Source organism: Homalodisca vitripennis, chromosome 2 (assembly GCF_021130785.1).
Source record: "Homalodisca vitripennis isolate AUS2020 chromosome 2, UT_GWSS_2.1, whole genome shotgun sequence".
NCBI lineage: Eukaryota > Metazoa > Arthropoda > Insecta > Hemiptera > Cicadellidae > Homalodisca > Homalodisca vitripennis.
Genome location: NC_060208.1, coordinates 29,689,275 through 29,705,144, shown reverse-complemented (window position 1 = coordinate 29,705,144; position 15,870 = coordinate 29,689,275). Strand labels below are relative to the sequence as shown.

General features: G+C 36.2%; 1 protein-coding gene across 1 annotated transcript in view; it reads left to right on the top strand.

The window, feature by feature from the left end:
• The window catches only part of LOC124353753, a 54,359-nt gene that overhangs the window by 19,791 nt on the left and 18,698 nt on the right, over window positions 1–15,870 (top strand). Inside the window, exons 3-5 of the mRNA XM_046803742.1 lie at window positions 9,276–9,532; window positions 10,619–10,755; window positions 11,494–11,675. Of these exons, the coding sequence (XP_046659698.1) occupies window positions 9,276–9,532; window positions 10,619–10,755; window positions 11,494–11,675 (576 nt within the window). The remainder of the gene's footprint in view (window positions 1–9,275; window positions 9,533–10,618; window positions 10,756–11,493; window positions 11,676–15,870) is intronic.

Sequence of the window (15,870 nt, the reverse complement as noted above, 5' to 3'; positions counted from 1 at the left end):
TCCACGGTAAAGCTTAGATATGTTGCGATTTGTATTGGTTTAGCAATGTTTCTATACGGACGAACAGGAATACGTAGATTACAGTTAAAATGTTTCAAGCTCTACATCCAACGAACATTCATCCTAAAATGTTTAACATATTTGTCAACATCAGCCTCTGTAGATTACTCAGAGTTAGGATTCCTGATAAAGCTCAAGCAGGTAGGCCTATCATTAGAGTCGGACGCCATTTCTGGATTTCCGAGGCTTCAAAAATAAAAATAATTTTTCTAATATCTAGTTTGCTATTGACGCATGACAGGAGATTGTAGATTGTAGTAACATTTGGCTGTCAAAATATATCTTCCTTCTTTAAGGAATTAATGGATACCAAAAGAAACGACTATTTAACAAGAAAATATAACTACATACCTCACTGGCTATAATGTACTACTCTTATTAGTACCACCCAACAGTTCTGGTGAGGACCAAATGCGAACAACTCCTTCACTAAATGTTATCACTGTACTAAATAATTCGATTTACTTTCGTTTTCAGGAAACATGAGTATTATTATTTACATAACCGAGAGTTAATTGTATTCGAGGCCTCAAATCTAAGGATAAAGCCGGTGACCGAACTGTGAATTGCTTCCCATCACCAAGTCCGTTATAACGGTTTAGAGAACGATTCGCTAATGAACGAATCCGTGGAATTATCGGCATCCCCACTGTTGCTGTTCTCATTGAAACGCGTTAATGATCTTATCACGTCATTTCGTACTTACCGTTTATATTTCGTAACTCCGAAGTATAATTTTATTCTTCAGGAATATTTTTGAAGACACACTCCGTATTGACTGTCACATTGAATGAAGAATGTGTCTTATTTATTTATTTTTAAATACAAAAGGTTATACAGGAAGGGTCATTAGAGCAACGTAAGCTCAAAACAGTAAAACAATGTGAACACCTTTTCTAAATCTATCTGGAATATTATTAAAGCCTCAACAAAAATGAAAAGAAAGAAATCACCAACGTTCTCAAATAAAATTAAAATTAAAATTGGTGATAAAATATTTAATGATTCACTCACTATAGCAACATCACTCAATAATTATTTTCTTCCGTGGCAGCGGTCTATCATTTGTTGATGAATACCCGTTTGCAACTCGTCAATTACATAGAGCTGGGCGTCATCTATGGTCTTGACCCTGTCAGTGAAAGTGAGTTGGCGCGCTTTGTTCAGAGACTTAACTAAAAACATCATCTGGCATCAATAGGGTATCCATTATTCTACGAGTATCTGTTCTGAAATCTTCTAAAGTCAAGCCTGTCTTCATAAAAAATATCCTTCCATTGCAATGAATTATGGACCTGTTTCAATGTTGCGTCTGTTTACCACAATCTTTAAAAATACTTTTTATATAGAGTTCAAAATAATATAATTTCGTATACTAGATCCATAACAATTGTGATGTAGAAAACATAAGTCCACAATTTTGATGCTGTTACAGATATTGTGGACACCATTGTCGGTAGACTGGAGAGGTGTGAGGAGGTGCTCAGCTTTTTTCTCCACATGTCCATGTACTTGACTGTGTTCACTTTGAAACGCTGATGCACCAGTTATAAATAGAGAGATATGGTATTCGGGGTCTGATGCATAAATGTATTTCGTCATATCCTAAAGGCAGATCTCAAAAACTCAAATGTCGCATCAGTCAAAGAAAAACTATGCCTATGGAGTCTCTCAGGGGCCCTTTCTTGGGCCATATTTGTTTCTTATTTGCGTAAACAACTTAATTCATCGCTCCCGCATGGGAAAACGATCCAGTACGCGGATGACACCACTCTAAGTGGCGTCAAATTCTTCAGCTTTTTGCTTTCAAGTATTTTCAGAAATTAATTTAAAGACAACGCGTTCAAATTCAAGTGTCATAAATTTGTGTCTGATAGAAAAAGGAAATATAAATCAACCTGCTATCATGGTGGATAATTAAGTCATAGGTGAATAACATTTCATTACATTCTGAAGCAAGCAAATTTATCGAGGCTTGGCCTGTAATTAACACATAGAAAGGGGTTGTTCAAGAGTTGCTAGGGGTGTCTTTGTCTTACGCTATCTTGCCAGATATTGTTCCTCAGAAGTATAGTTCCTCATAAATGCATAGTTTGGCTGAATTCGCCCACACTTGGGGTATGGTGTAAGACGTTAAGTAGTTGTACCAAACAAAACTCACTAAAACAAAAGAGGGTACTAACGTTAGTACTCCACTGCAGCCTGTGTTGGTATGATGTGTGACTATGATTCTTGTACTTGTGATTTGTGCTCGGGACTTGTGCAGTGACAACTCCTGGGCTGGACTCAATTGCGGCTTTTGGATACGTATGAACCCTTTTCTTTGCCTTCCTTTCTTCATTATGTTCTTTATTTTTTATGTATTAATACCTCATTCACCTGATGAAGAGGATAGATTCCAATCCTCGAATCGTTATGTTATACCTTTTGTAACATGTGACGATGGCAATGTCCGAAATCCTGTAATCATTTTAAACCTTTATCAAACTTTAAACGAACGATTAAATATTTCTGACGTTGTTAATGAAACTCTTCACGATTCATACCACAACCTATCGTATTACACCAAAAACTTCATAGTGACGAGAAAATCTAGAAATTTACTCCTCCTGAATCGATATGAGTATAACATATCTGGGAGTGCCGATGGCCGAACGGTTTAAGACGTTGGACTTTAGAATCTGCTTTAGGGATAGTTCAGGTTCGAATCCTGCCTGTGACCCTTGCACTTTTTATCGGTACCATCCACCTTGTACTGTATCGACTCTCCCCCTTATTATGTTTGATAAGATCCTCGCACAGGCCAGTGGTCCATGAGGACGGTTAGAATAAAGCTTAAAAGGGGATCGGTTTCTCCTTTATTAAAAATAAATAAATAAATATAACAAGGAGAAATCAGTATCACTAACACGAGTCCAGTCCACCAATATGATATAAAGAACTTAAATCAAGAAATTAAGAAAGTAGGGGAAGTATTAAAATAGACTAAAGTACTCGTATACTCACTATTATAACGCTGTAGCGGTTGATGGCTTCAGCTGATCATCATCCTAGCCTAACGAACGTATAGAGCGGATCATTCTATATTAATTATATTACGACATATTCAGCTGGATGGGGATTAAATGTATACAAACCCTAAATAAACCATTTCTTATTTAATGAATGGTGCATATGTAGAGGTTTTGTTTGCGCACACTTTGTTTCCTGTCGATTTATCCGGTTTTACTCAGATACGTGAAGTATTATATTTTCTTGTAAAAACTGGAATATTTTTATAATTTTGTATTGCTAAAGGATTCAGAGTTAATTTATTCGGTAGATGAATCATTCAATATATTAAGTGGTCAACGAAATCGCACAAATATATTTACTCTTGGAGAATCGCCGGAGCGAGCCGACCCTGCACAAAGAAGACAATTACTTGGAGCATGCTAACTAATGGTGCCTGGACAAAGCGGTAACGGGCCATGGCAGGAAACAGTGCCGCCAACTGGGAGTCTGGCTACAGATGACATTGGCTCTGAAGACAGGGCAAGAGCGAGAAGAATAGAGGTAAACAAGAGAGCATGGAGGTTACCGTTGTAGGCACAAGCACAAACAGCTCATGGATTTCCTGCTGTGCTTGTGCTTGCAAAAGCATCCTTTTCTTATTTGAAATACAAGTAACATAGTTTGATTTTTGTTTGATTTAATTGTTTTATTGATATTTACATTTGAAGTCCGACATTTTCCTCTGTTTCTTTACTTTATTAGTTTAATTAAAATTTTACGACATACTTCAGATAGGAATTCATATTGTTTTGTTCTCTCTCCAAAATAAGCATTATAAATCTTGTATATAAAACAAGAGATGGTCGTTTTTCTTGAAAGCTTGATAATATCATGGAAGGAGACTGGTCATGCGCATGGTGGTCGAGGTCTCTCAGAACTAGTTGAACTAATCCCCCGGACCATAAGACCTCTCGTCCTTATGGATGATTTATCTCCGATGTAACAAATACAATCGAAGCTTTAATTCATTTATGCTCTCTCTATTGCATTTTGGAAACTTTCTTTTCTACAATTTGTAAATTTAGTATCGATGATGTGAAACATTTTTGGCTTTCACGCGTTATATTGGTACTATATGTACCAAGATGACTGTAAAGATCATCAGTCAAGATGACTGTAAAATAAATCTATGAAATGAAAGCCAATGTAATACGTTTTCACAAACAAAAATGTTTATCTCCAACTGCAAAAGGATGGTTAAGACGCCTAGATCGAAGCAAGGAGGATATACGACTAGTACTTGGGATGCTGACAGGGCATGGCCCTCTAAGGAAACAAGTAATGAAGGAAGAGGGGGCAGAAGAATCAGTGGAACACATATAGCTAAACAGTCCCGCCACTTGCAAAACCAGAACAAAATCCTTAAGAGCTTATCTCCTGAGACAAAAGGACATCAGAGAACAGGAACCCTCAATTGTTATAGGTTTCTGTAAAAGTCTCTGATTCTGAGTATCCAAAACTTAAGTAGGGGAGGTATAAAGGTCCTTTCAGGACTAAATGCAGAGACAGGCTCTAGTCTATTCCTAAAAATTGTTGAGGGGAAACCTTATAATTTTAAAGAAAACCCATTATTTGCTTAGGGAAATCTGTGGACAGTGTAACATGCTGTAAGATATATCAATGATCTCTTGAAAGCCAGCCGATGTGTGTGGCCCATTGTTATAAACAATATGAATTGCTAGCACTATCAGAGCACCGCGGTTCGACGCAATGCTGCTTCACTCTACCACAGTACGAGTAACAAGCCCGGGCGGCCCCATGCAATAACATTATCCTGCCGCTTTACAACATCCTATTATCCTACATAATTATCACTTCAAAGTTGGAGTGATTTTATTTACAATGAAACCACATATGTAGTAAAGAACCACCATATTTGTACATGTGCATGTTGCTTACAACTAGTACTCTCCCCTCATATCTTTTCCATGCATTTGGATTGTACATTCTTCTATTTCAGAAAAACCCAGAATTGCATTTCGTAGAGTCAAAGTTAAGAAATTGCTTTTTCGAAGAATGTACACTGTTCTTGAACATAAGATCTTTCAAGGCCCGTTGAAACTGTTTTACGTTTGGGTTTTTATTATGCCTTCCCCGAGATCTTATGCATTAAAACAACAGTTTCAAATGGTCATTAGAAATCTTATACGTTAAAATATTGTAGCTGTATAAATCATCAATACCTTTTTTTCAGATCTTTATTAAGCATACATTTGTCATAAAACCGAGCGCAAAGGTTTTTCTGGGGTGTAGCAGAACCTTAGCCCATTAAATCTTGTTCTAACATTTCGTTATTCTTTTTCTTATACGTTGTTTTAGGTATGTCCATACAGATCTCTACCATTGAAGAAGTCAAACAACCTATATATGACTAATAAATTCAACAGTCGGTTATGCTCAATAAATGTCTGGTTCTGAGTGGATATTATAAACTGGAAAGCACCAGCAGCACCGGCGCCTAGGGTTTTTATCACATTCACAGCTTCACATTCATTTTGTTATTGTGATAGAAAAATGTGATTGTCGATAAGTTTGTTGGCAAGCTTCAACCCTTGTTTTCTCTGCATGGTATTTAGTCGTTAAAACAGCAATACCATTTACTGACTTTATGGTACACTTTTTACGATTCAATTTAAGCACGTGACAAGCGCGAGAATGACAAAGACTTTTAAATTTAAACGTTTTACTTTCAAATAAATAAAATGGTTTATAAGTTTTTAACTACAGTTATATTTGTAGAGATACCACCAAAAGTAACGTTATGTACACGAATGCCTGATTCATGTAATTTGGTAATAGACATTTTAATTAATTTAGAAAGACTCAAACGCTATTTTGTCAATATAACAAACAAACTGCACTAGAGGTTCATAATTATTAGTGGCATGGCGGGTATTAGATACTTTTTGCTCACTTGTTGTGCCAAACATGTACTTATTGACTGTAATGACGAAGTGTTGAAACAGGTTACTTACATTTTTACACCACGTTTTTGTTTCACTAGAGAAACAAGGTACTGGTTAAGTTAGTATCGTATAGTGCATATAACACTAATACTAATTTTGAGAATTTTCAAAGAAAAGAATTAACTTGTGCAAAGAAAGCATTAACAAAGCATTCTGAAAAATTGAACAGAAATTCTAGACATTGGTAACAGTATTCAGCATGGTGTCGATCAGTTACGTTTGGTGTACAAATAGTTTTTGGGGTTTATAAATTCCTCTGTTACATATGCAATGTCAGAATTACTTAGTTTGAAGATTGTGTTTTTAAGAGTTGCATTCAACAATAACCCATTTGTGTTCAATTTAATAAAATGAATTAGTGTATTAGAATACATAATTAAAATAGCGCTTTTGTGCGATTATGTAATTTAATAATTTTGAGTTTCAAATTGGTTATGCCTAAACTAATAAAGCACCAAAACTCATCACCAGTAAACGAATCAGAAGACAAAATTAGGTCTAGAAGGGATTGCCATCCACCATTTTGTTTTTTAAGTAGTAAATTATATTTTATGGGGCGAATTCTCCTTAATTTAAAACTATTTAATGGATGTTACATACGGGGTAAACTATGTAAGCTGTTTGAGGCAGGGTGGTCCGAGATACAAAAATAACCCTACAAGACCCTATTTCAATGCCTCTGATCCAAATTCACCACCTGTCCCTTATATTTTATAATCGCTCTTTACCATTTACATTTGTTTGTGTATTTTTACGTCTACTACCACTTAAAGAATCATACTAGTTTACTCATCCCCTCCACCCAAGCTATGTATTACTACGATGGTGCGATATGGAAATTAGCGCACTATCTATTCCGAAACCGTTCGAAAGGTACTTACAACTCCATGGCGAAATTAAGTGCACATTGAAATCTACGCTATTATAGAGGAAGGACGCCATTAAACATCTCTAGACAACCGGAAATGTGCATCATGAGAAAGTATACTGGCCCGGAAAGGGCATTATCCTTCAATGAAGTGATCCGTGTAGAGTTGCAGGTGACTCATCACAGCAGCCGACTGTAGTCTACAACGCGGAACTGTCACACTCGAGATATACTCGTGCAGCCTGTCGGTTTCATCTTCTAACTACCTCCGTCCTTTCGTAGCTAATATACGCCAATGATTTTACCCACAACACCGTGCTACAAATTCATTTGATTCCTTTCCTATTCATTTGCTGCCTCTAATCTAAACCATTACTGAGTCAACTATCCCAATGTTTCCCAACTCAGGTGCTGATGAGTGCGTATTATTGACTAATCTACTCACATCTATGGCGTAGCTTTGTGGGGAGGTTGTACAAACATATACTTTTCTACAATTTTATTCTAAAAAAAAAAACATCAGAATAATGGCAAAACTGTAACGTAGAGAGTCGTGAAATGAAATGAAAAATGTCTTTATTAGAGGCGGAGTTGGGACTATAAAGTCCTCTCTACCACTTAACCTCATAGCAAATTAAACTAACACATATCCATTTATAAATAAATCTAAATCAATTTATTTAATTTATATATTAAATTAACATTAGCTTAAATAACAAGCATCAATAATTAATGTAACTTTATACATATTTACAATACTATTACAAGACAATCTCGCATCCATTGAACTTACATTTCATTGCCCCAAGTACCACACTCCAAAGCCGCCAATCGCTATACCCCCTGAGCCGCCAGCATCAAGGCCCTGACCTCCGCCCCGAAGCGAGTGCGCTTATCGATGGCTCTGATGTTTACAGGTAAAGCATTCCACAATCGACAGGCAGAAACTGTAAACTACTTACTAAATGTAGACGGATAGATAATAAGGATGTACCCCTCCTTGTACTTCGTTCACTTATTTCAGATATAAATTGAAAGTTGTTTGAAAGATACCTGGTCTTGCAGACCAGCGTTAAAAAATCTGAAACTGTTGACATTTTACCCTGCCTATATATTTTAGACATTTCTTTTTTTTAAGAGAAAGTGCAATCCTATAAAAGGTAGCGGAATACACTCTTATCAAACTAGAGGCAGGAATAACTATCGAACTCGGAAACACAGAACGGTAGTTTATGAATGCTTGCTTACCTTCTCTGGCAGGAGTTCAGTTTGTCAACCTATTGCCCAATTCAATCAAAAACGCTGCGATGCCCAAGGTATTTAAAAAATCGTCTCAAAACAGAGTTGATATCAAAAGTATTCTACAGCATAGACAAGTTTATAACTCGCGTTTGGAAGACCACGTGACTGGCTGACTGACATTGGAGCAAGAGTGGGAGAAAATTCGGAATGAATGAGAATTGGGGTGAATGTAAAAATTGTGTGGTTCAAATGTAGTGAATGAATGCAAATATTTTCTGCATAATTCACTTTGAGGGTTGCGATAGCATGTCTGTGTTTGTATGCAATAAAACGTTTTATAGGTTATTACATAGAAATGCAACCTCAGCAATACTTTTCTTGCGCTTGTTGACTTAAGAAATGTGTTTATTATTACAGTAAATCGACTTTCATAGTTAACATTTAAATGTTTCCATTTGTGGTTGATGTATTCATCAACAAAAACAACCAATAATAATGAAAATATAACAGCTTGGTGACCCGTTTAATACTATTACAAAAAAATATTGCTCGGTTCACTATTTGCTTCTGCACAAAGGTAATTTTATGTGTGGCATATGACATTTTATTGGCAATGAATCACAAATGTTCCGGATTTCCAGACAAGGACATTATATTAAAATTGAAGGAAGCCCGATTATAAACGATAATTCTTGAATATAGGAACGTCTGGACTCTGCATCTCAATCTGTTTCATTTCTAGACTAAGCAACTATCTTAGACAGCGAAGGGAGGAGGGGTGCTTTGGTCGCATTTACAAATATTGTTAGGAATACTGGATGTACAAGAGCTTCGTTAAAATGTTTTGCAGTCTCAACAAAGAGTATTCATAGTTTCAATATCAGTTACATTGTCAAGTTCATCTCACCTGTCCAAACAACATTAACAAGTGAGAGGTCCATTAGTCAAGCGGAAGTACACGCGTGTTGGTCCAGCGTCACACCGTAGTATTAACGACCCTCTGACCTATTCGCCAACCACTAAACAAACCCAACAGACGTAACTATTTTTGGTCATTGTTTGTCACATATTCTCTACTTTTGCAGTTTCGGAGATCCAGTGCACCTTCAGTGGGGAGGAGGCTCGCCGCCAGGGCAAGCTGCTCCAGGTTAGGGACTCCATCACTGCTAAGCTACGGAAACCTGAGGGGTTCAAAGGGTCTCCGCTGTTTGCCGACGACCGCGGGATAGATCCACTGCTGGATGCGGAGTGCCAGATCAAGCCCGACCCTGAGGACTTGACGGGGCTAGCCTACACTCTTCTGGTGACCAACTTTGGTCGCTGTGGGGTTCTAAAGAGGAACGTGAGTTTTATTTTATTGAATATTGTTTTTTCCAGAGGATTTTGAGCCATTTCAAAAGTTTCCAAAGATATACTCCTTGCTACATATTATGAAACACGATTCAGCTTGGATTTCATGAAAAAAGTTAAATGTAAAGTTACAAAAATTTAGAAATCTAGAACTTTAAACTAGAAACAGTAGTTCTACATCTCTCAAACTTTTCACCAAATCTTGATAACGGTTTCTCCAAACATTGTACAGCAAGTAACACGTATAAATGTGACAACTGTCATTTGCTTGCTTTGTGTGGAAGTTTAAACCACACACTTCGTACAACCATAAATAAGCGACTAGCCTGGTGTGTCGACGCTGCATAACCTTCCGTTAGCCAAAGACAGGCTCCGCCACCCAAGCGTATCTCTAACAGTTAAACTTCCACATACAACGGATCTTCTCTCACTATACAATTTTAAATATGCATTGCCACCTGAGGTAAAACTCAGTTAAAACCCTTCAAAGCAATCGCCAGCTCAGTATAATAGTTTCTCAGCGTATTTTAATTATTAATAACATTCAAGATAATTGTATTTGACGTTACCAAATGACTGTCTGTTGGCCTTGGTCGACATAAACCTAACAATAGAAACATACTTTGAAGTGTGCCATTCAAGCTTGACCAGCAATCCAGTTATTAGACTACATACTCACAATCATATCAATGCATATTCCAACAAAAAGAGATTGGAAGACCAAGAAAGGTGAAATTTTGGCACTACATAAAACTTTGTCTTCAAATGCTGAGACAACATTGTTTTTTATCATAATTGTTATATAATATTCATACAAATAGTAATGACTAATGATATGGCTAAATTTTATCAGTCTTAATCAATCTCTTTAACCAAGATTAGTTTTCTGCCCATAAGATTTCAGAGAAATGTGATCAAACCAACTAAGTTTTTTTATATGATTTGCTCAAATTTTCATATTTCCTGATTAAGGTTTTTCGTGTGGGAAGACAAGATGTTTTAAGGCTTAAATGATCATTTCCCGGAATAAAAGCGTCTATCGTGTGTGGTGTTCATTGTAGTTTGTGTTGTGTTCCAGGGATTTGTCCATGTGAGGGTTTGGTTCCCACAATTCCCCGGTGTGGTGATGATGTCAGACCAGGAGCTGATCATCATGTGCAAGCCGCCGGAGCCCACTATCATCGAGAATAAGGCGGCAGGCTTCGCCGGGAGCTTGTGAGTTAGCATAGAGAACAAATATTTACAAATACCCAATTTTGGAGCAGGTTTTGCAACAACCTCTTGGATCAATTATATAGCTCAAGTGTGATTCTATTGCTACTTTTATTTGCGTTATTGAACCATTTCTTCTCGACGGTGTTGAGCTTTTTCTCGTTTTAGAAACAAGATTATATTTCTTTGGATAGAGCTTAAGATTCCTCTCACGCTACGACTACACACTTGGAAGAGAGTGAGAGTTATTAAACCTCAAATTATGATACTCTGAGGAACTTAAAATTTGAGTTTTTATCTAACAGTTTCAAAGTGAAAAAAAACAAAAATATAAAATCTCAAATTTGGGAATTTTAAAGTTCAATTCATACAATTTCCACTTATAAACTAAAATTTATTTTTTAAGATAATTCTTCAAACAGCTAGATAATCCTTTCAAGCAACAAAGTGCCAGGAAAAGGTGCAAAGAGTGAAACAAAATTGAATCGCTCAAGAGTCCTGAAGTGTTCAGATAACATCCCTCTTGTTTCAGCCCACGTGAAGCAAGAGTAGTTTATGTACATCTAGTTTCTGTACTGCAAACGGTGACACAAAATTGGATCACTCAAGAGTCCTGAAGTGTTCAGATAAGTTTCAGTCCACATGAAGCAAGAGTATCTAGCTTCTGCACTGCAAAGGGTGACGTAAAATTGAAACACTCAAAAGTCCTGTAGTGTTCAGATAAGGTCCATCTTGTTTCAGTCCACACGGAGCAAGAGTATCTGGAGTTGTGGAAGAGACTCCAGGCAGACTGGAATATGAAGTGGCGCTCTATAAAGAGGCTCCAGCACGGAAAGCCAACTCCAGCAGTGAACTGCCGGTTGACCAGGCAGTGCCGATCGGTACCAAGCTTCAGCTCCGGGCAAGGATAAACCCTCAGTCAGGTTAGTACTTAAGGCTTTTAACCCTTAATAAATTGTCTGAATTTAGTTCCCTTGTCTGAAATCATAAGAAGTTTTGCAGCGAAAAGAATCTACTTTCATAACTTGTAGAATATTAAAAGTTAATTCGTGTAGATAATGGAGTTATAATAATAAGATCTTCCAAGTGATTATTGCCTTTGAATGTGTTAAATGTCAAGGTTAGAAGTCAACGTGGAGTTGAAACTTGACTTGATACTGGAAGCTATTATTTGTTGTCAGTTTATCACGAATTAAGACTGTATTAAATTTTAAAGAAAGGAATCTTTCATCAAGTATGAGTGTGTGTGTGTTGGCCGAGAGTGCTAACATGTCACAGTTGAGATTGATCAGTTGTTTGTTATTCCTGGCTTGTACAAGCGTATTTTTAAATGGTCGTGCTCGCTTATGCATTGAAGATTTCATTTAAAAAAAGTACTGTTGGAATCGTTATCGAAATTGCAAAATATTTGGTAAATTTTAAAAGTAATATAACCTTTATAAAACAGCTGATGGCTATGAAAAGACAAAATGGCGGCAAGTGGCTAAACGAGACATTTCTCGACCTATGTTTATGTGTCATATTTTTTGTTTTAAATGAAGGGTACTATTCTGCCCTGCTAAGCGAAAAGACCGTAACTGACAAAATTAAGGAATTTGAGGTTAGAGGTGAATTTATTATGTTATTGACAACGAGGAATCCAAAAAAATAAGCTAAAAAGACCGTATCTACAACAGTTTTTTGAGATAATCAATATGAAATATACCGTAACTACACTTCAATTCTGAATTTCTAAGCCAAAACACCGTAATCTACTATGTCTAAGCAAAATAAACGTATGTGCGGTGCAGATACGGTTGTTTTGCTTAGTCTCGTGCAGATACTGTTTTCTTGCTTAGAATATCTATTACGTCACATGTAGTTACCCATTTGGATTAACTTTTGAGACGTGTGCAATTAAGCTTGACTTTGTTAATAGTGTAACATTACAGTGTAAAATGACATCAAAAAAACGCAAAATGAATAACTAATAACTATTATACCTCAGCTGATTAAGCCGTAATATAACCTCAAAACAAATTGTTTAGGTTTGAAGTGAATTTCTTTATAAGCTCTGAATTTGTGATTGGACTGTGAGTTTGAAACCTTGAGAAGAAGTGTTTGATTCAGATGGTTTAAAATGGGTTATACATGTAATGTGTGTAAAGAAATCATTTTCTAGATGCGCATTTTTAGTTCATAACTCTGACAGCAAATGCAATCCTGCCCCTAAGGAAGTTTTGCCAGTTAGGCCTAGGCCTAGTACATCAACATCGTTTTGAGCAAGTAGAACAGTCTCTGCCATCTACTTCTAGTAATGCAGATGTACGTACAATATTGATTAGGCCTACCATAATATAGTTTTAATCCTAGGCCTAGAAATAGAGCTTTTAAAACAAACTTAATTTATCAATATGCAGAATTAGTCTAGATTAAGCCACTGTAGCCTAAATGCTTTTTGTTTGCTGGTCCCTGCAAAAATTATTTACAAAATTATTATTTTTTTCAGCCAAGCGCTCCTACAGTTCTTCAAAACGGATCACTTTTTATGGTCGTCCACTTGAACAATTAGGAAAAACACGTAGTAGGGCCTTATGCTAATTTAACAGAAGTTTGATATCAGACATGAAGAGTCTACGACAACTACAGATAATAAAAAAGGTAATTTGCTTAATCTACTATGCCCTATCAAACTGATAGCCTAAAATATATCGGTAATATATATTTATTTTAATTCAGTAAATAAAATAAATAAGCGAACTAGTTTGAATGTAGGCCTACCAACGCCTCATATTTTGTTAGCTTTTGTAGGGTTAATGCAATGTTGTCTATAAGGCAACTTTTATGTTTGATTTATATCTTACTACTGTCATAACTCATTGAATTACCAAATATGTAAAATTGCATAGGATGAAAATATAGCCTACATGAAAAAATATATAAAATATAGCCTTAATGAAAAACTCATTTATTTCACTTTTTGCAGAGCTATGAATCAAATGAAGACAATGCCAGTGATTTTATTGAAGATTTGTTTTGATTTATTGCCTGAAGCGGCAGAAGAACAACAGCTACAGAATGTCGACGTGCTGTTTGACATAGCTCCAGATTTGGTAGAAAATGTTGCCATTGTAGTTGAACAAGTCAACCCAATAGAAGTAGCGCCAACAGAGGAACACCAGCAGATGGAGACAGCAGAGTCGAACTTAGAACATAATAATACAGCTGCTTTGCTCGAGGAAACAGATGAAGCTCCTAAAGGGTTCACACCAAAAATGGGAACCGAGGAAAAAGAGCTGCGCCGAGGTGTAAAGAAGACATTAAATCAAAACGTGAAAAAAATAAAGATAAACATGCACTTCAGCCCCCATGTAATAATACATGTAAAAGAAAATGCACGACCAAACTTACAGAACACAGAAGAATGAAAATCCAACGAACACTTTTGGGCTATGGAGGAAAATGAGAGAAAAGTTTTTTATTTTAGGGCACATTGATAAAAGCAAAGTTAAAAGGAAAACACACCCAGAGGAAGAATCAAGGAGGGGAAAAACATTCTTTTACTTCCTTACAGACAGTGACGGAGCAAGAAAGATGGTTTGTAAAACATTTTTTCTTATCCACACTCGGCTACAAAAAAAAAACAATGACATGTTCATTACTAATGTTTTGAACAAATCAACTGATGGCGTTTTAACCGAAACGCGATCAACGGGGAAGACACCCCCCACATAACCTTGTGGATAGGAGTATTATCAAGGATCATATTTTAAAATACAATCCATGTATATCACATTATAGGAGAGAACATGCTCCTAACAGGAAATATTTGCCCTGTGAACTGTCAATAGCAAAAATGCACGAAGAATTAATGAAAGATCACGAAGCAGAAGAAAACTTTCATTGTTCATTGACGACTTGTATCGAAATGTAATATCAGAAATGAACATTTCCTTTGCAAAATTGGGCCACGAGAATGCGAAAAGATGTGAAAAGTACAATCTACACAAACAAGATCATGGCCAAAATCGATGAACTTTTGTGTCCGGAATGCAATGAATGGAAAGATCATAAAAAAGAAATATACTGAAGCCCGAGAAGCATATGAAAAATCAATTGATAAAGACAATTTAGATAGTTATAGGCCTTCTGTACAGTTGTCTACAACAATGGACTTGCAGAAAAGTAATAATGTTGCCTCACATTGAACAGTTCAAAGAAGCAGTGTTTACTCGTTAGAATTGTCCTTTTCAATGAATCATTTGTGCCTGTTGGAAAAAAACCAACCATGGATCCTTTTGCATGCATCTGGCATGAGGGAATTTCCGGTAGGAAAAAGGAGGACATTGCGAGTGCATTAAATTCTTTTATCATGCACAAAAGAGATGCAAAAAAAATACACATTTGGATGGACAATTGTGCAGCCCAGAACAAAAATTGGGCTTTGTTTTCCTACCTGACAGGATTGGTAAATTCAAATGATATTGAAGCTAATGAGATTGTTTTAAACTATCTAGAGACAGGACATACATTTATGTCTGCAGACCATTTCCATCACCAAGTTAATAAACAGGTAAGCCAATGATAAATTTGAATTTAGAAACCTATTATATTACAAGTACCTCTACTTTTATAATGTAAATGTTATAAAATTAAGTAATCTTTTACGTTTCCACTTTCGGCGCAGCTTTTTATTTGTTTCTTTTTCCTTAAGTTATTCAATTTTAAATTTTTGTATTGTTTCAGATAAAAGTCAAAAGGAAAAAATGTATGATTTTGAAGACTTCAAAGATGCTGTCAAAGCTAGTAACTCTGGAAAGGTTACTGTAAAGAGCATGGAGCATCAGGACTTTTTCACAGAATTTAACTAATTCTTCACAGTATAAAATTATGCATAAAGTTCCTCGTCCATATCTTAGTGAAATGGTACATGTTCTTTTCCAAAGAGGATCTTTTTGACATGTTCTAACAGAAAATCATTCAGTGGGGAAGTCTTTCAATTGTCCTTTTTAAAAGCAGGATTTACGAAGAAGAGAGAAGTTCCAAAACCAAATACAAGAACCAGCCCCAGAGGTGTGTGAACAAAGAAAAGAAACAAGACATTATAAAAAAACTTGTGCCTTTGATGCCTCCCAACAG